The sequence below is a fragment of the Neofelis nebulosa genome, chromosome 2 (assembly GCF_028018385.1).
Source record: "Neofelis nebulosa isolate mNeoNeb1 chromosome 2, mNeoNeb1.pri, whole genome shotgun sequence".
NCBI classification, from domain to species: domain Eukaryota; kingdom Metazoa; phylum Chordata; class Mammalia; order Carnivora; family Felidae; genus Neofelis; species Neofelis nebulosa.
Window position 1 is genome coordinate 19,648,129 of NC_080783.1, and position 27,322 is coordinate 19,675,450.

The 27,322-nt window shown below is 55.2% G+C and overlaps 1 protein-coding gene and 1 long non-coding RNA gene across 10 annotated transcripts in view; one reads left to right on the forward strand and one right to left on the reverse strand.

The window, feature by feature from the left end:
• The window catches only part of TNS1 (tensin 1), a 194,652-nt gene that overhangs the window by 70,006 nt on the left and 97,324 nt on the right, over positions 1–27,322 (forward strand). For all 9 annotated transcript variants that reach the window (XM_058705321.1, XM_058705311.1, XM_058705368.1 and 6 more), the window contains 2 exons: positions 13,189–13,230; positions 26,596–26,637. In XM_058705321.1, the coding sequence (XP_058561304.1) occupies positions 13,189–13,230; positions 26,596–26,637 (84 nt within the window). The remainder of the gene's footprint in view (positions 1–13,188; positions 13,231–26,595; positions 26,638–27,322) is intronic.
• Positions 17,966–21,211, reverse strand: LOC131498322 (uncharacterized). Its single transcript, XR_009255379.1, has 2 exons — positions 21,178–21,211; positions 17,966–19,055 (listed from the first exon to the last, which is right to left on the reverse strand). It is a non-coding gene; the product is annotated as an uncharacterized LOC131498322 (long non-coding RNA).

Sequence of the window (27,322 nt, forward strand, 5' to 3'; positions counted from 1 at the left end):
GTGCTCCGGGACCTGGTCCCCTGCCTGTGGGTGTGCTGGTGGGGCTGCTGTGTTCCTGTTGGTGCAGCTCTGCTCCGGGTGGGGCCGGGAGCGCTAGGGAGTGACTTTGCATCTGGACCTGGCAGTGGGCCGCAGGACTGTGTGTGCAGTGTGTATGTGCCTTAGGGCGTGTGAACTGTGTGTACATACATCAGCAGTGTCTCTGGGCCACCGGGTCTGTGGCCCATGTGAGTCCCCTCTCCTGCCTGTTTAAAATCTGCTTGCGTTTTCTGAACCCAGTGGAGAGAGGCAGGCCTTCCGCTGCCCCTCCCTGCAGCGCCCCTTCCCCCGGACCTGGTTTCAGATGTGTGCGTCTCTGAGGTTCTCCTGGAGAACAAGGAAGCAGGGGGGTGGATATGCGTCAGATGGAGCCAAACAATGCCCGTGACAGCCAGGCCTCCGCCGGCCTCCAGTGCTGGCTTCACTTCAAGTCTCCTCTGCCTGCCTGCTAATTGGGAGTGAGAGGGGGCTTCCTGCGCTTCGGCCACAGATGGATTTAAAGGAGCAACGTGAGGCTGGGCTGCCTGACCCTTGGGATTCCTGCTTCCGGGGCTCCTGGTGCCGTTCATCAGAGCAGATGGGGTTCCAGCACACCAGCCCTTGACAGGTGCCAACTGTGCGAAACCAACACACGAACTCCTCCTGCCGCTGCCTTCTGGGGCCTAGGAGTTTCCTAAATGAGTGCATTTTCAGATACCTGAAGCCTAGCCGGAGTTGAAATCTCAGGGGAAAAAGGTGGATTATTATTGTTATTACTTTTTTTGGATGGGAATCTTGCATTATATTCTACTGTCCCGATCTCTGACTTAATGGTGGATGGGTGGGACCTTGTAAGTCAACAACCTCATCTCATCTGTTGTTGTTCCTCAGTTTCTTCTTTCAAGAGGGCACGAGAGCAGAACCTACCTCACGGGGTTGAAGTGACGATTCGAAGAAGTCGGGATACATGCAGTGCTCAGAATGGGGCACCGTGCAGTTTACTGCTCTGTAAATGAAGACGTTGAGGGGCAGACAGGAGCAATAATACAATAGCAACCAACTCGGTAGAAGAGGACTGTGTTTACCCAGTGGGTGCTGTGTTCCAGGAATCTTTAATCGTGTCCACACAGTCAGCTTTATTGAGTTGCACCCTGCAAAGTGGGTCTCCTAACTCCCATCTTACAGATGCAGGGGGCTTCAGGAAGTGGTGGTCTGGGACAAAGTGCCATCGGGAGCACGCCTCACTCCACGTTCAGTGCTTTTTCTGTCCCACTTCTTGCCCTTTGGTTGGAAACCACATGGCCTCCCGATGTGTTGAGGAATTTGGAAATAAGGATCCGCAAACAGAAGGTGTTATGTATGATCTTTGAGATCTGAATCTGCCCCCAGCTACCCATTTCTTGGCTAGATTCAGAGCAGTCTGGAGTCCAGTGATGAGGCAGAATGACCTTTAGCTGTCCAGGGAACGTAAAAGCCACAGATGGGCCTTGAGGATATAGAAGTTTCTCTGGGGTAATATGCGGTTGGGTTTCTTTTCACCTTGTTCTTTCTTTTGGTGTCCCTGAATCTTTCAAAAAGGAAGTACTTTTAGGTTACAACAAAAATTTTCTTCAAATTTGAGATGGTTTTCTTTTTCTTTTTTTTTTTTTTACGTTTTGGTGTTTCTGAAATTGGCATGTGCCTTGCAATTGAAGTGTACGTGTTGGGTACATTTTTCCCCCTCAAAAGCTGGTACCCAACTGATGGTGCCCCAGACAAGCAACAGCATCTTGGAAATTAGGAAACGGGGGGAGGGAGGGGGTAAACACCTGCACTTTGCAAGGCACCATGCAGGTGTGGAAGGGAGAGAGGCCAGGAGGCCCCGTCATGGCCCGCGAGCAGATGCTGTGCTGGTTTCAGAAGGCCAAGGGAGCCTCTGGTGTTTGTGTGGGCTCGAGTGTGGCTTCTAGCCCCAGAATTCTCAGCTCATGGCCTGGCCGAGGCCAGCCTTTCCCCCACTACCCTCCCCTCAGCCTCCTTTGCCATGTCCGAGGGCTGCTGGTGTGCTTCTCGGCAGTTCCCGAGCCCTTTGACTTCTTGGGTTTCCCCCTTGCTCTTAGATATTTTTCCCATGCGTCCTTCCTGCCTTACTGTTCTGGCACAGTTTAGGGTCAAAGGCTTTTGTCCCTTAAAGTTCTCATCTGGGGACAGAAACCCTCAGTGGGGAGTGAGGGGGGTTGGGTGGGCAGTCTCCCTCTGGGCGTAATTTCTGGAAAAACAGATGGGTTTGAATCCCAGTGAGATAATAGGCCTCTTCATACCTTCATTATAGCAGTTACTGGGCTCTTTTATAATTCTCTGTTCACATGTGTGCCTCCTCCAGTGGGCCCCAAGGTCCCCTCCTGGGCCAGGCCATTCTTATTCATCTCTGTCTCCCTCAGCTGGGAAGCTGGCACTGAGGGGCCCTCCTCAGTATTGTTGAGTGAATGCATGGTCTTGCTTCCCATGTCGGTCACCCCCCTGCCCTGCTGCCCCCCATTCCACTGAAACCTTCACCACAGACCACAGCCCTTCCTTGACCAGATTCTTCTAGGAACTTCCTAGAAGCTGCTCTCTGTGCTATAGGCCATGTCACCCCACCCCCTGCTTCAGAACACATGGCCCCTCTCCAGGAGGGGAAGAAGGGCTGGGGTTTTCCCTGGTCTTTGAATCTCAGGAGAAGGCAGCTCTGAAGTCTACATTTCACACTGCCTGTTGACACTTTCACTTGTACAGTAGAGGCCCTGCTTCCTCCGAGTCCTCCAGGCTGGGCCCCTCAGTGGTATCTGGCTTCTCCATCTTCTAATGTCTCCTTGAAGCTCTCTTCGTAGCCTCTCACTCTGCTTCCGGCCCTGGCTCAGCGCCAGACTCCCTTCGGTGGCAGCTGCCTATTTTAGGCTGGACATTTGGCCTCCAGCCCTGCCCCTCACCTGTGCCCTCTCTCACTGGCTCTGGAGGCACTGGGCTACTCCAGAGCCCTGGACATTTGCCTCAGTCCCACCCGTCAGGCCTTGCACAGTGTGCCCTCTTTGACCCGCTTCCTCCATTTTGCCATGTGCTCCCTGGGCCCAGCCGACCGGTCTCTCTTCTCTGTTTTCCCACCTCTGCCGTCTCCCCTGCTCCCTCCACCTCAGAGGCCATGCCCGCCATGAAGCTCTTGCTGTGGCCCTGACTGGGCAAGGTGGTGTGGTGCTGGGCAGAGCGGAGGCTTGGGACCTTGGGTGAAGTGTATGGCCTCTTGGAGCCTCATCTGGGAAATGGACTGATAACACCTAGTACCTCGGAGTGTATTAGATGGAACAGAATTAGACCTGAAAGGGGGTTTCTTTGGCTGGAACAAGAGCATTGAGGCAAGGAGGTGGGGAATGGAGACTGAAAGAGAGACCCAGCCAGGTCCCTGAGGACTATGAGGACCATATTAGGGCATTTGGACTCTATCCCATGGACCCGGGAAGGACTTCAGGCAGGAGAGTGACAGGGCTGGATGTGCATTTCCAAAATAGTTCCCTGGCTGCTTAGTGGGGAATAGGTTAGAGGGGCAAGACCGAAGGCAGAGACCTGAGTTAGGAGGCTCTCACAGTAATCTCTGTGGTTAAGGGGACTGGAGGGTAGGGTGGCTTGGAGAGATATTTGGGCAGCCGAATTATCCAGGCTTGGTGGGAGGGAAGGGAAGGAGGAGTCAAGGCGGGCACTCAGGTTTCTGGCTTAACAACCTTGGGTGGCTAGGAGTGGGGGAGTAGAGTGGTTGTCAGTGCTGAGCAAGGGAGCGGTGGGGCAGAGGCAGGGTGGGGGTGGGGCTGTGAGTCCAGTATGCTGACCAGTGTCAAGCCCTGGGCCGGCCCAGCTGTGCCTTCTTAGCCCTGCCGGTAAATTCCTGTGGCCTCATGTGCCCCACCCTGTCTTGTGGCTATTGCTCAGCCCCTCTTGGACCCTTGGCTTACTCTCTAGTGCTCCCAAGGGCCTGACACATAGTAGGTGCTCAGTAAAGGTTTGCTGACCTCAACTTTTCCGATTCTCCTGGTCACTGGGGTTTCATCATAGGAAGGCTGGCCTGGTTGCAACCTCAGCCCTCCTGGACTCCCTAATTGTGGGTGTGGGTAAGTGGGGCGCTGGAGCTGGGGTCCCAGCTGGGGTTCAAGGGGAGGCAAATCTTCTGAGAAAATGCTCTGCAGCCAGCCGGGCTTCCAGCATGGGCTGATCCGGTGCTATCTTATGCCATATTCCAGAAGGGCTCTGCAGGGGACCAGCTTCAGTAAGCGGAGAGACTGCTGGCTGCACAGCATATGCTCTGCTAGGTCCACCGCAACCCCTTTCCTGTGGCTGGAACCTTCTGGTGGGGCACAAGAAGGGCACACCCAGCTCTCCCCCTTGTGTAGTGTTGGACTTCCCAGGTCAGGCTGCCGCGTGTGGGTGTGGCTAAGAGGTCAGGGAGGTGTTTGCCTGTAGAGAAACTTCCCTGACTGGAGAGCCCTTTCTTGAGTGTGTTACCAGACCTAGAGGCTGGCAGTGGGCTGGGAGGCCAGTGAGTGGGGCCTGAGGAGAAGGTTCCCAGACAAGAGGGTGGACCCAGGAGAAGGGCAGCTGCTGGAGCTTGGGGAGCAGGTTGATTGGGTCAGTGGTTCAAGAGGTGTATGGCTCAGGAAGATTTTGGGGGGAGGACTGGGGGCAGGAGTCCCAGGGGCAATGCCCGGAGTCGGCCCTCTGGGACTCTCCTCTATTTCTTGTCTGAGTTGGAGCCTGTGCTGGGTTTGGGGAAAGGGCTGGTCCCCTGGCTCTGGAGGGGACTCTTGGCTGGGACATTCCCTACCCCCCTCAGCTCGAGGTGTCCCTGGGAACAGGCCCCTTCTTGCCTCCAGGAACTGGATGCACTTCCTTTCCTGATCCTGAGCAGAACTCTATATAAGGGAAGGAAATAGCCGAGTAGGCCGGGAGCAAGCTCTGGTGAGGACAGGTGGCCTGGAGGAGGGGGTGTGGGCCTGGGAGGAAATGGAGCCAGGGCAGTGGCCATCTTTCCCCCAGGAACCCCCTGCCTAGGGCCTGGGGCTCAGAAGGGGAGGCCAGTGTCTTGAGCCACCGAGCCATCCTGGCCTTGTTCTTGCTGCCCCCCTCACCACGGCTGTGGCGTTCTGTAGCTGCCTGACTGTTATGCACCCTCAGGTACTGAGGGGTGCACATTTGCCTCCTACGGGGCTTCCGAGCCATCCCTTGGTCCACTTGGCTGGGCTCATAGGGGCTGGCTGTGGTCTTTTTGCTGGAGCCCAGTGGACTTGTAATATGAAGTCTCAGGTGCTGGGCTGTCCACGGCCAAGGGGTCCTCGGGCTCTTTCTTCAGTCACATGGCATGTGGGCTAGATCCTCTGGGGTCAGGGTCTGCATTATTCTTGACCCCCGCCATGTCACCCCCGTGACCAGGGCTCAGGTAGCAGCATGCTGGCCACAGGCTCCCTGAGCGGGGCCCAAAGGGTGAACAGCAGCTCCCGTGGGGAGGGTCCACTTGCTTTGTGCAGGGCAGGAAGGGAAGAAGTTGGGGGCAGTGGTATCCTTCCGTGCTGTGGCTGAGGGAAGAGCAGTAGAGGCTGGAGGTGGGGGTCTATCCAAGTGTGTGTTTTGTTAGGGTAGGGATGAGGGCCTCTTGGTTTTAGGGTGCCCAATGGCCCCTTATCTCTGGGCTTTGGAGCTCCTCCTCCTCTCCACCCCCTTTTCCCCTCCGCCCCCCCCCCCCCCCATTATTAGTAGTATTGCTATTTGCATATCTTCTGCCTGCCTTAAGTTTCACCATTTACTTCCCCCTGCCTACTCTCCTACTCAGGCATCTTCAATGGCTCTCCAGTGCCAGCATCTGAAAGTCTTAACTGCTTTGCTGGGCAAAGTTGCCCGTAGGAAGTTCCAGCCTGGAAAGAGTTTGCAGCCAGTCCTCCTTCCCTTGGTCTCCTTCAACGTGTCCTTTAGTGTCCCTCCTCCTTCCTTCCCCCACCCGTGTCCCGGCCAAAGGAGACTTCTAGTGGTTCTTCCTGCTGTGCCTTATTCACGTGATCATTGCCACGTGAAACGCCCGCTCCTCATCTACACCTGTTAAAACCCTATCCACATAGTGAGCTCCAGGCCCTGAACGAGACACCAGGGCTGCCCACCCTGGGGGGTCTTAGAACAGTAGTGGGTGTGACACCCCACGGACAAAAGCAATGTGTCCTGGAGGCCTGGCCCAGAGACCCCCTGCTCCGTGGACCCTGCTTGCGCCCCCCCCCCCCCCCCCGAGTGCTCTCTGCTCTCACAGCCCCTGGCACCTGTGTATGGCTATGGAGGCAGCATGGTGTGCTGGGCAAAGTGGGTTTCGGAGTCAGGCCGACCCAGGTGGCAGTCCGGGCACTGTCATTTAGCAGCTCTGCCCTCTTGGATCTCACAGGATTGCTGAGAAGACTGCTTGAGATCCTGTGAGATGAGGGTACTGCTATCTACCGCCAGAGGGCCACAGGGAGAGGTTCCTGGGTGGCTCAGTAGGTTGGGCGTCTGGCTTGTGGTTTTGGCTCAGGTCATGATCTCACGGTTGTGGGATCGAGCCCCCTGTCAGGCTCTGTGCTGACAGCGCGGAGCCTGCTTGGGATTCTCTCTCTCCCTGTCTCCGCCCCTCCCTTGCTCTCTCTTTCTCTCTCTCTCTCTGCAATAAATGACATTTAAGAAAAGGTCACAGGGCGTGTGAGGGATAACATAGTGTGCCTGGCATGCAGTGAATGTACACAGAAACCTCACCAGATGCCGCTGCTTCTGCTTCTGCCATTGCTACTAGCTGTTCGACTTTGGGCAATTGCTTAACCTCTCTGAGCCTATTTGCCACAAAAACTTGTCATGAAGACTGAATAAAATTAACGTACGTAAAGCACCCAGTCAGTGCTACACAGCAGGCCCACGGCAAACCCACCTTTTCTTCCCTCCCGTGTACCTTTTGGTGTCGTTTGAGATGGGCGCCTGGAGCGGTGGGGGCAGGGATGTGCAGGAGGAGTCAGCGAGAACTTTGGTGGAAACAGCCTGGGTGTCCATCGAGGATGGATGGATAAACACAATGTGCTGTACTTATACGGTGGAATAGTCTTCAGCCCTAAAAAGGAACGCCGCTCTGCTAAGTGCAAGACATGAATGGATGATCCTCATACAGTCCTGGAGGCTGGAGGTCCACGATCAGGGCGTTGGCGCGTTTGATTTCCTCCGAGGCCTCTCTCCTTGCCTGTTCCTTGTGTCCTCACGTGGTCCTCTTTTTTTGTATGTGCCTCTAGTGACTCTCTGTGGGTCCTAATCTCTTCTTATAAGGACCCCAGCCACAAGGGATGAGGGTCCACTGATGGCCTCATTGTAACTTCATCACCTCCTTAAAGACCTTTCTCTAAATACAGTCCCATTCTGAGGTCCTGGGGAATTAGGACTTCGACATATGAATTTGGGGGGATATAACTCAGCCCATAACACGAAGTGAAAGAAGCCAGATACAAAATGCTGTGTGATTCCCAGTGTATGAGGTGCCTAGAACAGGTAAATTCATAGACATAGAGAGGAGATTAGGGATCTCCAGGGGCTGGGAGGAAAGGGGAAGGGGGTTCTTGTTTAGAGGATGTGGGATTTCTATTTGGGAAGATGAAAACATTCGGGAAATGAATAGGGGTGATGGTTGTACAGCAGTGTGAGTGCACTTGATTGCCATCAAATTGTACTTTTTAGAAAAATGATTAAAATGGTGGGGTGCCTCAGTGGCTCAGTCGGTTAAGCATCTGACTTTGGCTCAGGTCATCATCTCGCTCTTCGTAAGTTTGAGCTCCACGTTGGGCACTGTGCTGATGCTCAGAGCCTGGAGCCCGTTTCAGTTTCTGTGTCTCCCTCTCTCTCTGCCTCTTCCCTGCTTGCATTCTGTCTCTGTCTCAAAAGTAAACAAACAGTGAAAAAATTAAAAAAAAACGGTTAAAATGGTAAATTTTTGTTGTGTGCATTTTACCACACACACAAAAGACTAGCTAGAGATAAGGGGAGTGTATGAAGTGCTTAAGTCAGAGACTCAAGTGGCTCTAATTTTGGCCAGGGGAAGGCGGCCCTGTCCAGCCCCAGGGGCCAGGTGGTCATGGGTGTGGGGAGCTCCTTGGAAGGGTTGGGCAAGTTGAGGAGTCTGGGGTTTTATGTAACCGAGGCTGAGAACCTGAGGCCCTGAGAATGGGAGTTGTCACCCAGCTGGGGACCGGGTCCTACCACTTGCTCATGACTGAGGTGCTGGGGGCCATGCCAGGCGGGTGCCTGGAGCCCACAGACCAAGATTTCACTTGCAGTGCACCCTTCCCCAGCGGATTGACCGGGGACAAGTGTCATGATCTCTTCGAGTCTCCATTTTTTCATCAGTAAAATGGGAGCAATATTACTGACTCTGCAGGACTGGAAGGTCTCAGAGAGACAGGCATGTGGCAGGATTAGCCCCAGCACCTGGCACACAGGAGGTGCCCAACAAATGGCAGTGATTTTTACCACTAGTGGCTGCAGGTGCCTTCCTTTCTCGGGCCTTGAGTGTCTTTCATTGTTCCACAAGTATTTAGTGTGCAGCTACTATGTGCTGGGACTAGTGTGATGAACAAGATGTATTCCTTGCCCTCATGGCGGTTGTTTTCTAGCAAGGGAAACATAGACAAGAAAACAGACACCTGCATAATTAGAAACCGTAATTAGGTCTGTGAAGGAAGAGATAGGAGTGCAGGAGTGTGTGTGTGTGTGTGTGTGTGTGTGTGTGTGTGTGTGTGCGCGCGCGCGCGCGCACATGCTCATATGTGTGTAAATTAAGGGAGTCAGGGAGGGCCTCTCGGGGGTGGTGGCATTTAAGCCTAAGCCAGAAGTGTGGGAAGGACTCAGCTATGCAGACAGCTGGGCTGAGCGTGTCCCAGGCAGAGGGAACAGCATATGCAGAGGCCCTGAGGAGGAGCAGAGCTAGGTGTGTTCAAAGGACTGAGATCCGCCCCCCTACCCTTTATGGATTTGGGTCCTTGACAAGGGGATGGATATAGAGTGGTGGTGGAGAGGAGGGCAGGGGCCAGGTCATGCAGAGAGCCCTTGTCTGCCTGGCTGGCTGCTGTCTGGTGCTTTAGACCCTCGTGATCCCTGGGGGAATCTCCAAGGGTGTTCCTGTTGTTGGTATTTTGCTCAGGGACATTTGAAACTCAGAAAGCATTAGTGGGGGTGGGGGAGGGGGCTGATGAATGCCCAGCATTGGCCCTGGTCTGGCCCTGGCTCGAACTCACAAACCGTGAGATCATGACCTGAACTGAAATGAAGAGTTGGATGCTTAACCGACTGAACCACCCAGGCGCCCTGTACATTTTTTTAGTAGGATCATAATGAGTCCAGGAAAAGAGCTTAGGACAGTAGCAGACAGACAGCCACATTCCGTGAGCTTTCCATTACTATTGTTGACTACGGCCATATGGAAGCCAGCGTCTACAGGAGCATTAGCATAGCAGAGAGGGCAGGAGCACATCTCCATCTGGAGCCAGACTGCTGGGTTCTCGTCCTGCCTCCTCTACTGGACAGCTTGTTAACCTCCCTGTGCCTCAGCCTCCTTGTCTATAAAACAGGATGCTGAGGTTTGTTGTAGGAACTAATGAGTTAATTTATGCAAAGTGTGAAGAACAGTGCCTGGCATATAGCGAGTGTGATGGGAGCGTAACACCGCTGTTTTTATTGTTGCCTTTCTTAGGGTGGAAAAGTGCGTATCAGGCCTGCTCAGCCCCCGCTGTGTAGATGGGGTTTTGCAGGTATATCAGGGGAGGAGGCTTACCTGAGGCTGACCTCCTGGGGCTGAGCCCTGGAATCCTGCACTGCTGATACCAGGGAAACGAGGATATGACAGGGCTGGGACCCAGAGCCGCTACGGACGCCCCGGAGTCTGCCCCCTCTGCAGAGAGGTTTCTAGCTTCGGTCCCTAAGGGGCGATGGGAGTGGTCAGTGCTGACACCCGGAGTGTGGGGCGGTAGGCACCGGCCACAGAGTGGCAGGGGGCCCTGGCTCTCCCTGGCACATTCCAGGCTCCTGAGAGGGTGGCCAGGGGCCAGGGTGCCGGAGGGAAGGAGAGAGCCTTTTAAGGAAACATTTCTCTACTTACAAAAAAAAAAAAAAAAAAAAAAAAAAAAAAAAGGAGAGAGAGAGAGAGAGAGACAAGAAACATTGAAACACACAACAAAGTTAGTGGGCTGGCTGGCCGGCTGGCCTGGAATGCACAGCTGTGGGCGGCGGGTGGAGGAGGCTGCTGGGGGGCAGCAGGCCACGAGGGGCGCCCAGGCCTCAGGCCCTCTGGCTGGGGGGTCCGCAGATTCCCCTCAGATCTAAATCCTTAGAGGGTGGTTCTGCCTCAGGAGGAGCAGGGAAGGGACCTGGGGTCAGGACACCTGGACCCCCATTATTTCTACCGCCTGAGGATGTTTCTAGGAGAGAGACCCTCCCCCTGTTTCAGAGGATACTGTCCATTCTGCCCCTGCTTTAAATGTACCCATAACCTCTCCCTCAATCCCCGGTCCCTGAATGGGAGACTAGAGATCCCCTGGTGAAATGGCATGGGAGACACTGGCTATGGATGGGACTTGCCCGGGTCTGGGATGCTGTGGCCGGAGCCTGCAGCATCCCTCCTCCCACAGTATGGTCCTCCATCAGGTTCCCAGCCCTGCCCCAGCCCGGAAGGAAGGAGCAGAGCAGGGCGCTGTCCTGTGGATTACACCAGCTCCCACCCAGGCCCCGAGGGACCCATAAATGGTAGAGCGGTGTGGGAGGAGACACTGGGGGCCTGGCCCCAGAAGGTTGAAGCCTGCAGCCCCTGAATGGGGTTGGGGACGGGAGGAGACAGGGAGGAGGCCACTGCTAGATTCAGGACTCCTGCCCTGAAGGCGCCTGATGGGGGCACCCATGTGTCCCTTGTCTGAGACCTTGTCTGGTGGGTGGGGAAGGTAGGGAGCCCCGCAGGCCACAGTCTCCGCTGGGGCCTTCCCTTCCTTCCCACTCCGTTCTCCTGGCATCCTCCACCCCACTCCAGGCCCTGGACTCCCCTCCCTGAAACTTCTAAAACAGTCACTCATGGCTCCATGCTGGTATGTGTCAAGAACCCTGAACTTGTGAGAACATTCCCCCCATGTTTCCTCATTCTCTTGAACATAGGGGATGAGTCCTCCTTCACATTTCATTTCGGGAATCAGAATGCCTGGGTTCAGATCTTGCCCCCTTCTCAGCTGTGTGACCTTGGGCAAGTTGTTTAACCTCTCTGTGACCCCTGTGCCTCAACTGAAGATATAATAGCACCTACCCTTTTGGGTTTCTGGAAGGATTAAATGAGTTATTTTTTTTTTTCAACGTTTTTTATTTATTTTTGGGACAGAGAGAGACAGAGCATGAACGGGGGAGGGGCAGAGAGAGAGGGAGACACAGAATCGGAAACAGGCTCCAGGCTCCGAGCCATCAGCCCAGAGCCTGACGCGGGGCTCCAACTCATGGACCGCGAGATCGTGACCTGGCTGAAGTCGGACGCTTAACCGACTGCACCACCCAGGCGCCCCATGGAAGGATTAAATGAGTTAATATGGGTCAACCACTGATAATAATAATGCCTGTCATTTCTACAGTCCACATTCAGCAGGTGTTAGCTGTTGTTCCCTTTTTTGGCCTCATACATGAGTCTCGCCACAATCTCGGAGTAATGCTGAGTACCGGGCCATAGATACTGAGATTCAACTCAGGCTTCTTTGGTGGAGAATGAGCTGGGCAGCAAGCCTGTAACAGGACTGGGTCAAGAACCCGGGGATGCTAAACCCCTAGTTTCTCCATGCCTTGCAGAGCTCAGGGCACACAGTCATGTGTTGTGCCCTTCCGGGCTGGTGTGTCAAGCCTGGGGATCCCTTGGGCTGCTTGGAGGACAGCCTGGGTCAGGTGGAGGGAGGGCCCGGCTGAGGGTGGCTTCTCGTCAACAGCCAGGTCCAGCAGGGCCTGGGCTGTCACCGTTACCGCTTCACTGGGGTGGTGGCTGGGGCAGGGGTTGCCCACTGTTTGAGGAGGCAGCAACCCCCTCTTTGGTGATCCAGGGCTTGTGCCCAGACACCCTCATGCCCGAGGGAGAGCCTCCCCCTAGTCCCCTCTGCGGGCCCCTTGGGTTGGGAACTGGAGCCAAGATTGAGGTATGAGCTCCAAGAAAAACGTGTCCCGGCTAGAAAAAAAAGAACACACTGCGCCTCTGATAAAGGGCCCTGCTAATTGTCAGCGTAGTGGTTTTGGCTGCCCTGGCTGGGGGGGGGGGGGGGGGGTTGTTATCTCAGGGAAGGGAGAAATGCAGCCCTCCCTCCCCAGTCCCTCTGTCTGGAGGCCCAAGTTGCCACCCCCGCCTCCATCGGAGAGGAAGGTGAGGATGATGTGCGAGCCAAAACATAAGAGACTCCTAAAAACTGAGAACAAACTGAGAGTTGATGGGGGGGAGGGAGGGGAGGGTGGGTGAGGGGAATTGAGGAGGGCACCTGTCGGGATGAGCACTGGGTGTTGTATGGAAACCAACTTGACAATAAATTTCGTCTTAAAAAAAACCAAACAAACAATAGCTGACCCATACAGGGTGCTTTCGCCCCTCAAGGCTTCCTTGGGAAGAGCTGGCGGGGGCCCTTCGCCAGCCTGCTTCCCACATGCTGAGGGGACCCCAGACACTGCCGTTTTTGGTGAGATGCCCTGGTGCTGGGGAGAACCTCCTTTCCTAGAGGTCTTAAACGTGTTTTTTAAAAAAATTTAAAACAAATCTTAGCCTACTGTAGAACATAGAGCAAAGAAAAAAAAATCCTTATTCTTATTACCTCAACCCATTGTTGTGAAAAATTCTGGTGCACTGACTTCCAGTCTTCTGCGTATTTTTCTACAGAACTGAAAAATTGTGATACACATTTCGTTTTTGCCTCCTGCGGCACCCCCTCTACCAAGCATTATTGCCTGAACGTTTTCCCATGTTATTGCGCGGGCTTCCAGTGGCCTCTCAAGCTGGAGATTGTCGTTGTGTTGAGTTGAGGGAAGGGGTGTCTAGTGTGGAGGTGGGACCATTGGAATGATCTCAGGAGACCCTGGTTTTCTATGGGGATGAAAGATGCTAACCTTGCCCTTTCTCTGTTCCTCCCACAGGTGGCTGCCCCCTGCATTCCTCCATCCAACCATGAACTGGTGGTGAGTGACAGTCCCTTCCCTACCCTGCTGGTCTCTCCTCCTCTTTCCCCAGCTCCTTGGTTACAGCTTACTTTAGACCTAAGCATGCTGCAAGCCCCCGAGGGTGCTGGGCAATTTGGGGAGGAGGAGGAGGGGGACCCTTCCCAAGGCTGAAGCCGGACTGGGAGGAAATGAGTCATGAGGTCCCTTCTGATGAGATGCAGGGCCTCCTATTTCAATTTGAGACTTAAGTCCTTGGAAAAACCCATAAAAGGGCATCTTGCATGCCTCCGAGGCCTGGCCAGGTGCCTATTGTTCTGGGGCTTCCAGGACCAGGGGGTGGCATCTCCTTCTACCTGCCTGGTCCCGGGTCAGGTACCCTTCGGCTGGAGGAAGGGGGACGGGAGGCATGACCCACAGAGTTCACCTGCTTGGGCAGGTGCTCACACTCAGGTGGCCCGTTCCACCTCCAAGCTGGAACTGACTCTGCTTTTCTGCCCCGTCTCCCCATCTCCCACCCTTCCCTCCCCTATCAGGCTTCCAGAGAAGTATGGACGGGCAGGACTCATGAGTTGTGGGCTGGGGAGAGGGGCCCGTTCCAGACTGATCCCAGCTGGGCTGATTTGGAACACTGGGAACTTTTCTTCCCTGCTCTCTCAGTGCCTTCGCACCCTGTGAAGGCCTCCTGTACCCCAGCCCAGTGCTGGAGGCAGGCAGGGCCCTGGAGGCTGGAGGGGGAGGGGTCTGCCCCACACGGGGCATGTGTGTGCATGCAGGGTGTGTCACGGAGGGCCCCGGTGGGCACAGTCAGATTTGCTGGTGCAGAGGAGCCTGTGGTGACCCTGGTGTGGGTGGGGGCCGGGGGAGGGAGCAGGGGTGTCCCCGAGGCCCAGGCTGTTCCAGGTATCTACACGCTCGCTCAGCCTGCATACTGCAATCTCCGTCAGGCCACCTGGTCTCTCCTTTCCCTCCAACACCCATTGGCCGAGTGACCGTGGACCAGTCCCCCCCTCTTTCTGGACCCCAGTTTCCCTTTCTGTCAAAGAGAGGGGTTGCTCTAGATGCTCCCCAGGCCTTCTCAGTGCTGAGAAGTGTCCCCTCCACTGAGGGTCATTGATGGAACGAAATCAAGTTTGTGGAAGTGCCTGTGCCTCAGACACCTCGGACCCTCGGCGGCGCCCCTGCCCTCTGCACCCCAGGCCCAGGCCCTGCCAAGCTGTTTCCCTTCTGTGCAGCGGCTGCCCCTTTCCCTCTGGCCTCCCCGGGCTCAAGCCCTCCTGGGCCTCAGCTCTGCCCAGCTGTGCCGCTCCAGATGTGGAGTGTTATTCACGCAGGGCCCAGTCGCACGTCGTCTGACAACAGTGGGGGTGGGGTGCCGCGGGGAAGTGGTGGTGAGGAGGCCAGAGTGCGGGCCTGGTCTGCAGCCACCAGCGAGAAGTCTCTCTGGGATTGCTGAGGGTCACCGTGGCAGGCCGAGAGCAGGGAGGAGGAGCATAAGTCTCATCATTTCAACCCAACTGCCACCACCTTGCCTCTGAGAACAGAATGTCCTTGGCTGGTCTTGGACAGCTGGGGGGTCCGGGCTTTAGGGATCTTGGGGCAGAAGCCAGATTCCTGGCCATTTGGAGTCCTGTGAGCTTTGTTTATGTGAGGAAGGGGTCAGGGGTTGGGACAAAAGGGGACAGGTTGGCACTCCAGCTGGAAGGATGTCAGATACCAGAAGGAACTCCTACCTGTCTTCCCGTCGGGGTGATGTGCCCCACCTGTGCGGGGGACTCTGCCCTTCCCAGAGGTTGGGTCAGCCACCTGGTGGCGAAGCCGTTGTGACACCAGCTTGTGCCCACAGAGGGCCCCCACCTGAGTCAGAACAGCCCCGCCCCCTGCCCCAGCACTGGTGAAGAGTGAGGGGTTAGACTACCCCCTTTGGGTCCTGGCTCCCCAGTCTGTGGTATGCGATCTTGAACACACTGCTTAACTTCTCTGGGCCTCAGTTTCCCCTCTGCAGATTGGGATTTGGTAATAGCAGCCACCGCATGAGATTGTTAAGAGAATAAAAGGAGCAAATGAATGTATTTAATTCATCTGGATTCAGGGCCCTCCAGCAGCTGCCCACTTGATTTGCGTAAAAGTCCAGTTTCTTGCATTGGCCTGTGCGTGGTCTACGTGACAGGTTTCCTTTCCGACCTTGCCTCCTTCTAGAAGCTCTCTCCTTCATTGACTCTGCTTCAGGTACCTTGTCTCCTCGCTGCCCCTTGAACATAGCAGGCACGATGCTGCTTCAGGGCTGTAGAGCCTGCAAGGCTCTTTCCCTCCCTCGGATCTTCCCACAAGTGTGAGATTTCTCTTCCCCCCGCAACCCTGTCTCCCCTCCCTGCTTTCCGTGTCCCTCCACGTATTGCCGTCTGGTACACTGTGTGTCTTACAAGGTCCCCCTCATACCAGCATGTAAGCTCTGTGTCAACAAGGGATTTTTACTGTTGTGTCCATTGTTGTATCCCCACTGTCTGGCACATAGTAGGTGCTCAGTATGTGCTCACTGGGTGGCTAGAAGGAAGGCTTGCAGCCAGATGCCTGGTGCAGATTAGGTGCTCAGTAAGCAGGGCTGCTGTCACTCCTATTCCCTGGCTTGCTGATGGGTGGGTGGGGGGGTCTATTAGGGGGGCTGAGCTCCAGCCAGAATCTCTCCTGCTGTCCCCAGAGAGTGGGAAAGTGGCCCAGGGGAAAACCGGGAGAAAGTTTGGCTTCCCCCCGAGGGCACTCAGCACCTTTTCCTCAAGGCAGGCAAGGCAAGTGCTTTGAGCAGGTTCACAAGAGGGAGGAAAGGGTGGGATGTATTTTTTCCTTTCTTTTCCATTTGCTGCCTCTCCTTCAGCCTCGGCAGAGCTGGTCTCTGGTCTTCCTGCCCCCTTCCCTCGTGCCCCACACCATGCGTGTCTGCCCGTGGTGTTTTCTCCATGTCTCAGTTGGGCCCCAGCTCTCCCTCTGGCCTTCTCACCCATCCTGCTTAGATCTTACCCCCCTGGGATCGGGGGCCCGCATCCTGGGCACAGGATTTCTGCCCAGCCTCTGCCTGCCAGACACATTTTCCAGCCTGTGCCAGGCCAGCCAGGGCAAAGTGGCTTAATCTTCAACCCGTGTTTTCATCTTACTCAACAGATGTTGCCCAAGGCCTTGGGCAGCAGGGTCCTAGGGTCACCTCCCTCCTGTGGGGTCTCTCGGTGGGGGCAGGATGAAGAGGGGAGAGAGGGCTTGTTTGCCACGGACACTCCTGATCCTTGGAAGTTGCTGAAGCCGCTTTCTCAGCTTCTGACAAATAAGGGTCAAAAGGAATTTCCCGAGGGTGGTGGCCAAGTGGAGTGGCCACCGAGCTCTGCCAGATGGTGAGCCCTTGTGCACACACAGCCTGGCACCCAGGAGGCCTGGGCTGGCGAAAGATGGGTGTGCACGACTTCTCCTTATACAGACCAGCCCCCTGGCAGGTGCTCCAAAGGGCCTCGTGGAATGAATTGGAGGTCCGGTGCGGGGTCTGTGTTGGGGGGGAGAAAGAAGAGGTGAATGGGGCAATTGGAATCCCAGGCTGGCTTCACCCATAATAGCAATCAGAGCAGTAGTTCAAAGTTAACCCTCGTATGGGACTTTCCATTTGCTAAATATTGTTCTGAAAGCTTTGCAAAAATAAACTCATTTATTCTTCATGACAACACAGCAAGAGGGATGCTGTTATTATCCCCGTGTTACAGATGAGGAACTGAGGCCTAACGCCACAGAGCTATTCAGAGGGTGGAGCTGGAATATTTAATATTCAGTAGTCAGCACCACAGTGCACCCTCCACTCCTGTCAGTAATGACAGACAGCATTCCCTTGCATGGCACCTGTGGGTTTCAAAGCCCTTCCCCTGACATTGGGCTATTCGGAACCCACAGTGAATTGTGTGGAAGTCTGGGCACTTCCAGACAAGTGTGAGACCAACCTGGGTGGATGGGAGGAACACATTGTGCAGAGGAACAATCTGGGGATCAGAAAGGCTAGGTGACGTGTTCATGGTCACACAGCAGTGCCGGTGGGGGAGAGGGGATGGGTCAGGAGTGTGGTTTTTTTTTATTTTTTAAAGTTTATTTATGTATTTTGGGAGAGAGCCTGTGAGCAGGGGAGGGGCAGAGAGAGAGAGGGAGAGAGAATCCCAAGCAGGCTCTGAGCTGTCAGCACAGAGCCTGACTTGGGGCTTGAACCCACGCACCATGAGATTATGAGCTGAACTGAAATCAAGAGTCAGACACCCAACTGACTGAGCCACTCAGGTGCCCCTGGAGTGGGGTTTTTGATTCCTGGTTCTGCTTTCTCCCCAGGATACCCTAGATGCTTTCTGCTGATGTAAACACTTAATGCAACCAGGTGGACTTTTCTGGGATTCCCTTCCCTTCCCTCCCCTCCCCTCCCCTCCCCCCTTCTTTTATTTATATGGTCCCCCCTTCTTTTATTTATATGGCGTCAATGCTGTGAAGTTGATACACAATGTTACATTAGTTTCAGGCGTTGGGATTTCATTTTCTTTTTTTTTTTTTTTAATTTTTTTTTAACGTTTATTTATTTTTGAGACAGAGAGAGACAGAGCATGAACAGGGGAGGGGCAGAGAAAGAGGGAGACACAGAATCTGAAACAGGCTCCAGGCTCTGAGCGGTCAGCACAGAGCCCGACGCGGGGCTCGAACTCACGGACCCTGAGATCATGACCTGAGCCGAAGTCGGACGCTTAACTGACCGAGCCACCCAGGCGCCCCTGGGATTTTATTTTCTAAACAGCACCAACCACCAGTCTACCTATGTGGCCCGTTTGCCAAAGGATCTGAGATTTAAAGGAGGGTCTGTCCCTCCATCTTTCTGTCCATCCATCCTACCAACAGACATTTCCCAAGCACCCGCCTTGTGCCAGGTGCTGTTTTAATGCTGGGGCTGTAAAGTTCTTTTCTGCCACAGTGCCAGGCCTTCTAGAAGGTGGGTGGGGTTGGGTGGCATGGAGTCACAGGAATGAGAGGGCTTTAAGACTGTTTGGTCCAGTGAGGCCCTGAAAAAATATTTTTTGACTTTTCTTTTCTTTATTGTGATAAAACACACGGAGCGTAAGAGTCACCATCTCCACCGTTTTCAAGCGCAGGCAGTGGTGTTAAGTGGGTTTTCCACTCCTGTACAACCATCACCCATCTGTCTCCGGAACTCTTGTCGTCTTGTAAGACAAAACTCTACCCATCAAACAGAACGCCCCCTCCGCTTCCCCAGTCCCTGCCAGTCACCATTCTGCTTTGTATCTCTGTGAATTTGACCGCTCGAGTGACTCATGTCAGTGGAATCATGTAATATGTGTCCTTTTGTGACTGACTTGTTTCACTTCGCAGGATGTCCTCAAGGCCGTGCTGTGCTGGCAGAATGTCCTTCCTTTTCAAGGCTGAATAATGTTCCGTTGTACGTGCGTCACATTTTGCTTAGCCGTTCCCCCGTCGGACATCTGAGCTGCCTCCGTGTTTCCATGTTTTAACATTCATTATTGCGAATAATGCTGTTTTCTTGATAGCAGCCATCCTCGTGGGCGTGAGGTGGTGGCCCTGAGATTTTCAGATGACTTCCCCAAGGGGCGGATCTGAGGGAAGAAGGCACCATGCCGCCTCACGGAAGAGGAGAGGATGTGATGTTAATCGGTTCCGGAGAAGTGTGCGGAACCCTCAGCCCCCGTGCTGCCGTCTTGCCCTCCGTTAAGGAGAGTGGCTAGGAGTCACTTCAGTTTGGACGCCAGTCTCTTGATGAAATTTCATCTTGTAGCACTGTGGGCCATGAGTGACCATCTTGGGAGATTCTAGAAAACAGAGCAATGTCAGAAGAACCCCATAGAGCCTTGGTTTTTAAAGGAGAGCGCAAACTCAGGACATTGCATTCCAAGGAAGATTCCCAGAGTGGTGAGGGAGGCTGAAGATCCCAATTTGTGCAAAAGGGCTGTGCGGTCTGGAGAGGGGAAGATATGGAGTGGGTGCGGAATGGGAGTAAGAACGTGAGGAAGGGCAGATTGGCTTGTTTTCTGTTGCTCTCCGGGGTAGAACCTAGTAGGTGGAGGTTATTAGAAAGAAGACGAGACTTGGATGTGAAGAGGAGCTTTCTAACACCTCAAATGGCCCAGCGGGGCCATCGGGGAGAGTCTCTATCTATTGCTGGAACCCATACTCACTGATACCTGTTAGGTATGAGGCCGGTGCTGATGGCAGGTTCCTGCTCTGAGGAGTGCCTGGTGGCAGTCCTGGTGGAGGTCCTGCCCTCAGACTGGGCTGTGAAGGGACATGGTTCCTGGAGGCCAAGGCATCCACTAATGTGCTGACCACCACCCCTGGGACCTCCACTGGGAGGGGCCAAAGTCAGGCCTTTGCCCTCAGGAGCCCTGCCCTCTGGAGCCACGTTTAGTGGGGGCTGGGGGAGAGAGAGATTTATCAGGTGGAAATGAATTAGTGCCCACCTGGGGGCGGGGGTCTGACCAGAGGTACTTGGGGGCCAGGGAAAGAAGCAGTCAGGTTGTGCTGTGGTAGTTGAGGAAGTCTGTCTCCTGTTCCAGGTCCAGTTTAAGATGTGAGCAAATGGAAGAGAGGTGGGGAGGAGGAGGGAGAGCTGAGACAGAGAGGGGGTAGGGCCTTGGTGTGAGTTACCGTTGGGAGCCAGGGCAAATCCAGGGTAAATATTTTTGGCCAGTCTGCCCTTGCTGGGTGGGGTTGGGGGGGAGGGGAAGTGGGGCCAGACAGTCCTGTCTCATTTTGGTTGGTGGCCCTGGCTGGGCATGCTGGTGGAACTGGTTGAGTGCAGGAATGGAGGCAGAGTGAACCCGGCATGTGTGGCCAGATGAGGGAGGAGTTCACAAGCTGGGCAGGGGAACTTGAACTTGATGAGCCAAGCAGTAGGGCCGTTATGGGTCCGTGAGTGGGGAAGTGACCCAAAGCTGGATCTGAGTCTGCGGCCAGCTGTGGGGTGTGGCGAGGGGGCTGCGGGAGGAGGGCTGGGTGGACCAGAGGCTGGCACAGGTGCTTGGTGGGGGGCAGAGAGGATTTCGACAGGAGTGGCTAGAGGGGCAGGGACGAAGGGCCGAGCGGACTCCCAGCGCCCTGGCTGAGGGGAGAATAGCATCCAGGGTGGAGCAGGGGGTAGGAGGTGTGTTGGGGGGAGCACTCCCCCCTGGCCTGGCCAGGTGTGTGCATGCCACCCCTGCCTTTGCCCCCTCTCAGCCAGGAGCTGTGCTCTGGGTCCCTCGGGGTGAACTGGGGCCGGCCCGAGGACAGGAGTGGGCTTGCCCGGGCCCCTCCCTGGGGGGTGCGGGGAAAATCAGGCATCACATTCCATTTAATCACACCCAGCCTGTTCTGTTTCTCTGGTGGCCTAGGCCTGCCCAGGAGAGGATGTCGCCCCTGGAGTGATTTCACTCAAACACTTCAGGGGGAACCAGGCTGCTGGCCTCCCTCCTACCCTGGCCGGGCCTAGCCTTGCTTGTTCCACACCCTCTCTCCAGCCCCCTGCACTCAGTGCTGATGCCCAGCCCCAGTGGCTCCCCGTTCCCAGGATGGCCGTAATTAACATGAAGGGTGGGGGGCAAACACAGGCTTTGAGGCGAAGACCTGCGCTCATGTAGAGCTGGCCAGCCTCCCTGGACGCTCAGTTTCTGCATCTGCCAGAAGGGTTCCAGAGAGCCTCTGCTGCCTCAGCTCGTTTTATCCTGTGTGATGGTCCCGCTCCCACCCCTGGGGCTGTGGGGTCTGTAAAGTGCCATCCCGGCCACGCCCCCTCTAAGTGCCCAGGAAATGGCGCTTCCCTGCTCTTCCCTTATGCTACCAGGCCCTCCTTTCATCTGCTTAGGGTTCTATTTCTGGAACCGGAGCAAGTGAGCCCGGAATAACCTGCCGTGGGTCCTGGGGCTGAGGACGCCCCAGCTCCCCCACTGGCCCTACCTGCCAGCTCCCACCTGTTCTCCCCACTCCTGAAAGGCAGCGCTGCCTGTGACCTCACAGCCCGTTGCCATGGCAGTAGATGTGATGTCATGGGGTCTATTGGGCCTGAAAAACTGCCCGGATTCCAGGCCTCCCAGGGGGCAAGAGTGGGGAGGGCTGAAGGGGTGGAAGGGAGGAGGGTGTGAGGAATTTCTGGACAGAATGTTCCTCCGGAGGCTGAGTCTGCATTCTGCGCCAGACCCCTCCCCCCAGCCCTGGGCTTGGGCATCCACCCGCCTCCCCCCATTGGCCCTTGCCTTGCCTTTTCCTTCCTCCACAACAGCAGCCCACAGATACATTTTTTCCCCAGCCCACCCTCCCTGCAGGCCACTGATATGTACTGCACAAACCCCTGGGCAGCATCCTGGCCCCCCAGCCCCTCGGGCCCACACAGTCGGGGTGGGTATGCATGCATGGAGGGGGCGTGCGTGTGTCTTTTTTTGGAAAAAAAAAAAAAAACTTGAGGAAAGGATGTGCAGTTTCCCTTATCCGCCCTGTGGTTCACAACCCCTCACATTCAGGAAGTTCTCTCTGATGTCTGATCTCAGTGTCTTCTACTGCAGCCCATTTCCTCCTCTTCCTATGGCAGTGCATTGGAGGAGTCTCTTCCTCCTGAGGGTCCAAGACAATTAGTCGTTAAGTCACAGAGAGCTTGTGCCCAACAGGAGGGCAGTTGATTGAGAGGAACTCTCAATGAGTGAAGATCATTGCCAGGGAGCGGAGCTAGAACCTGAGAGATGGTGAGGGAGCCTGGTTCGAATCCCAGCCCTCCTCCCTACTAGCTGTGCTGTGTTGGGAAAATTACTGAATCTCCTGGACCTTCTGTCTCAACTGTAAAATGGGGTCCTGCTTACCTCACAGGGTGGTGATGCGGATTGATGATCGTGAAAGTCAAGAACCTGATATGACGCCCAGATCATGAACAATTACTGTTATTGTGCTGATGTTATGAAAAGGCATCCCCAGACGAGGGCCAGGAAGAGGTAAGGCAGGTGAGGCACCCATGGTGGAAAATGTGAGAAGGCATGTTGCTCTCAGGGTCGTGTGGGTGCATGTTGAACTGCCTGAGAGTGAATGCCTCCTTACATTTTCTGCCCTAAGCACCTCACCCTAGTCCCTACCTCGCTGCAGACTTAGAGTTTGGGACCCTAGAGCAGGGTGATCTGTGAAGAGCAAGGCTTGGCCATCAAAGTGGCACCAGGTCCAAACCCTGCCACCTGCTTGGCATTGTCCTGGCTGGGGGCAAGGAGGATTCCTGAAGACCCCTGGCGGGGCTGTGAGTTGACCGCCCTCAGCTTCGGAAAGCCTGGGGTCCTTAGATCTAGGTTTTGTGCTGGGATTGGGTAGGGGTGGGGCTAGATGAGGGGTGCCCTCCCTGTCTGGGCTTCATCTACTATATCCTTCTGCAGCTGAGCCTTGGGGGGAAGGTAGGGGAGAGCCTTCCTGCTAACGCGTCCTGCAGGTTGGCTAGAGATTGGGGTGAGGGTCAGCAAGGTGAGCTCAGCGGTGGGGTCTAGAGACCTGGGTGCCAACCCCAGTATTGCCGTAGACCTTCCTGCGAGAGGCTGGGGGACTCAGACCTCTCTGCACCTCACTTTCCCCATCTGTGAAACAGGGAGGGAGGGAGGAGATGGTGTCTGAGGTCCTTCTCAGAGCTGGTGTTCTTAGGAGTGGTGTGCAAGGATGGTGTGTGTGTGTGTGTGTGTGTGTGTGTGTGTGTGTGTGTGTGTGTAGAAAGGTCCTGACCAAAATCCAAGCAAAGATGGAGGTCAGAGAGCTCGGCTCCAGGAAGTCTGGGGGTACCAGCCTCACGGTCAGGGGTGAGCATGGTCAGGGAGCCGGGGAAGATAGTGAGGGGCTCTCGTGGTTAACTCACTCAGTTGCTATTTGCCGAGGGCCTACAGTGTGCCAGGCCCCGCCCCAGGCTCTGGGGGCTATGGGGACTTACCTTGTAGTGGGGCAGGAAAACCCTAAATGAGATAAGCAAGTAAAATACATAGTGTGTTGGAGAGCAAGGGGTTCGAAGAAGAAAACTAAACCAGGGAACGGGGAAAAAGAATGTTTGAGTGGGTGTGTGTCCACGTCCCGAAGGTGGGCTGACAGCCCAGGCCGAGTGGGTCGCTGTCGCCATCGGAGCTCTGGGTCGGCCAGCTCAGGGCCCACAGGTTGGGGTGCTCTGGGGGCTTCCCTACAGCACAGTCAAGGGGCTGGGGCAGGGGCAGCCTCAGGGAGACCCTGACCTTGTGCTCCCCGTCCCTTGCCTTTTTCATTCCCAGAAGCCCCAGGGCTGGCAGTGCCTGGGGGACAGAGAAGCAGGACTTCAAACCTGGGAGGACTGGGATGCAAGACAGAGGGGTGGGGAGCTCAGTGTGCATGCTGGGCTGTATTTGCAAACACCGCAGGGTAACACTGGGTGTCTAGCTTGGGAGGGGTTTTTGGAAATTTTTATCTTCTCAGAAAGCATGTCGACCACTAAGTCGAAGGCATCTGATGGCTGACCCTGTGGCCGCCCTCCAGCTGGCCTGGGGAAGGGGTGGGGGCCGAGGGGCTGGTGCTCAGATGATCGCTGGCCAGGAGGGAAGTTTCTCTTGCAGTGCTGAGGCCTGTGGTTTCTAATATTGACTCGTCTCCCTGGGGAGGGGTGGAGCAGGAGGGTCAAGGCGGGGTAGGGTGGGCCTTGGGAGTGTGCAGGGTGGAGACAGCTAACATTTATTGAGAGCTTCCAAGTGCCAGGCCCTATTCTAAGTGCTTAATGTGCTCCCTCTCATTTGGTGCTCACAAAATACCGCTCCGCAGCCCTGTTGAGGAGCAAGGACAAAGTGACCTGCTCGCGGTCACAAGTTAGTAGCAGAGAGAGTCAGGACAGGGCCCTGGCTGCTAACGCTGTTAGCTTAGACCTGTGGTTTTCAAAGTGGCATCCCCGCACCTGGAAACCTTTGAGAGATGCACGTTCTTGGGTTCTACCATAGGGCCACTGGATTAGACCCTCTGGGCAGGGCCCAGCCACCTGTATGTCCACAGCCCTCCAGGGGATTCTGAGATCCTCCCCTCCTCCCCTCCCGCTGCCTGCCCGGTTCACAGCCTGTTCTGCCCAGAGTCAGGCCTCTCAGGAGGCTTTACCCAGAGCAGGAAGAGGGCCTCCTAAGGGCCTGTGATGAGCCTGGGGCAGGTACTTTGTCTCCACCTTTTCTGTCCTACCCGATTTCTGACCTTTCTGACCCCCCCCCCCCCCACTCCCGTCTAGGCAGGCTGGTTAAGAGTGAGGGCTTTGGAGCTGGGAGATCTGGATTCAAATCTCAGTTCTGTGGTATAGACTGTGCACACAGAAGGTCCCTGGGATCAGCCTGCCTGGAGTGTTCCTCCTTTCCTGGAGGCTAGAACAGCTCAGAGAGGAGGCACTTGGGCCTTCCTGCTTAGCCACAGTCTCCACAGGAGTGTTGCAGAGCCCTGGACCAGAAGGGATAGTGGGAGGGTCAGGGCACCACTGCCGAGGACTCCCCTGGTTGGGGCTGGTGGTTGTTGGAGGCTGAGGGGAGAACCTGGCCCCAGTTAGCAGGCAGCTCCTAGAGCTCAGGCTGGGATAGCAGTCCCTGGGGATTTCCAGACTGCCCCTGCCGGGTGGCCTGTGGGCCGGGAGTGGGGCCTGGAAGAGGGTGGCTGAGGACTGGGACTGGGCTCAGAGGGAGTGGAATGTGACATCTTTTCTTCTCCAGAGTCATCCTCAGACTCCAGGTGGGCTGACCTGGGGCCTGGGAGGCGCTGGCTGACTTGCCTCCCCATCTCTTACTCTGTTCCTGGGCCCTGTCCTCCCTCAACAATCCACATTGTCTTGGCCATGAACTACTCAGGAAGTTTCATCTTCTGGAAAGAAGTTTTGGCCTCAGCCTCCCATCTTCCAGGCCATAGGGGTAAAGGGGTCTGGGCCATTTCCAGAAAGAGCAGTGCTACCTTGATCCCAGCTGGCTTTCTTCCTCCATGCCCAGCTCTCCTCCCTGATGCCAGAACCTTTCAGAGGCCATTCTGTCCTTTCCCCTGTCTTCCACAGGGGTGAGCAGCTCACCAGGAATGGGGTCAGGGCAGGCGTTTCCTATTCTGAGACACTGTCCTAAGCTGGTTCCTGCTCATCATGGCAACGGCTTGCTTTCTAACCTTCATGGTCATGCTCACGTCCTTCTGTGTGATTCAGGGGCCCCTGGAACTTTACTGGGTGGGAAACAGAGCCCTCGAGACTGTAGGCAGGAATTGGATCTGGAATGGGAAGTTTCTCTCCTGTATGGGGGAGTCCAAGGAACCCGCTTTTTAGGATCCCTTTAGTAGGAAACACTAATGTTGTCCTGGCAGGGAAAGGGTGGAGCCAACATCAGGGACAGGATCAGTCCAGGATCAGCATCAGGACAGGATCAGCCGGCATGTATTGGTGGCCGGCTACACATATATCCCAGTCCCCGGCGTGAGGGATATGGCAACTGAGTTGGTAAAAATGCTGCTTTGAATGTTTTTTGGAGGCAGGTGAGTAAGACTCACAAAACAGTATTTGGGGAACAAGACATATTCCCATGATGAGATTATTTATACCCGAAGGACCAGAGACATAGCACAGAGAGCAGGCTTATTGGAGTTCCAAGGTGGGAGGGAGTCCTCCTTACTGAGTGTTCAGGAAGGGCCTTGGGGCGGAGACCTTGTTGGAAAAGAGTGTGGACGCAGGAGCCATTCCGCAAGCAAAGGCCTGAATGTGGGAATAAACCAGGAGATCTAGGGACAGGTCTGGATGGGGCAGAGCTTTGGGGCAAGGCTAATGGTGGGGGGCTTTGAAAGCCCACAGAAGAGTTAAGTCTCTGGAAGACTTCATCCTGGACTGTGGGGATTTCACGCAAAGACCACGAAGTGTGGAGTCCCAAGATGGGGTTCATATCCTGTTGTGGCCAGTAGTAGTCGATGACTTTGGGCTACTCATTTACCTTGTCCTTTTCTGTGAAGTGGGGGCTCAAAGGTAATAATGGGACCCACCTCACTGGGTTCTCGTCACGAATAAATGAGCCGGTACAGGTGAAGACAGCTGGCACGTAGGGATAGGCATGACCTTGACCCTCTCTGTGTTCCTTTTGGAGGGGTCAACAATTGAATCACAGGCCTTGGTGAGAGGTTCGTCGAGCTGGCTCGTTCTAGTACCAGTCGGATTATTTTATGTTTTCCAAACTCTGCCACCCAAGCATGGGGCTAGCCAGGTTACGTCTGAGCCTTGGGTCGGAGGCATGGGCCCTGCTTCAAGAGGCATTCCGCCCCTCAGGGCCACCAGCCCTGGGGAGAGAGCCAGCCTGAGACCCAACCTGTGGCTGTTCGCCCTGAGGCCTCACACTGTTTTCTCCCTGTGTTTTGCAGCCCATCAACCCTGAGAATGCCCCGAAGAATGTAGCCGACACGGTGAGTGGCAGCAGGTGTGGGAAACAGTCTGGGCATAGTGTGGGAAGCCCAGAAAGCAGAAGGTGGATTTGGGGGAAAGTGAACAGATGTGTTTGGGGACATCTTTCTGGAGTAGACTTGGGGAACTTGGGGGGAAGTGATGGGCTTGTGGGTCACGTGGGGACCTGGGCATCTGACATCACGTGTTTGGAAATGGATTGCTAGGGAATTAGGGAGGCAGGTGGGAGAGGCCAGTGGTTAAATGTGGGTTTCTTTATTAAATATGTAGAATGTGAGAAAGCCGGGCAGATGTTTCCAAACTTTCTGACTTAGCAGAAAGACAGACAGTTTTCCAATTTCCTCAAGGCTGCATGAGGAGGAAGAGAAGAGAGTGGGTGGGTCCCAGAGTGTGGAAACCGAGATTAGCAGCTGAGGGGGATCTCCTGGCAATGGCCGACACGTAATAATGGGCTTACAGTTGGAGGGCTTGTGTTCAGATCCTGCCTCATCCAAGCTGCTTCTTTTTTTTAAGTTTATTTATTTACTTTGAGAGAGCAAGCAAGCAAGAGAGCAGGAGTAGGGGAGGGGTGGAGAGAGAGAATCCCAAGCAGGCTCCACACCACCAGCACAGAGCCCGATGCTGGGCTCGAACTCACAGACCGTGAGATCATGACCTGAACTGCAACCATGAGTTGGACGGTTAACC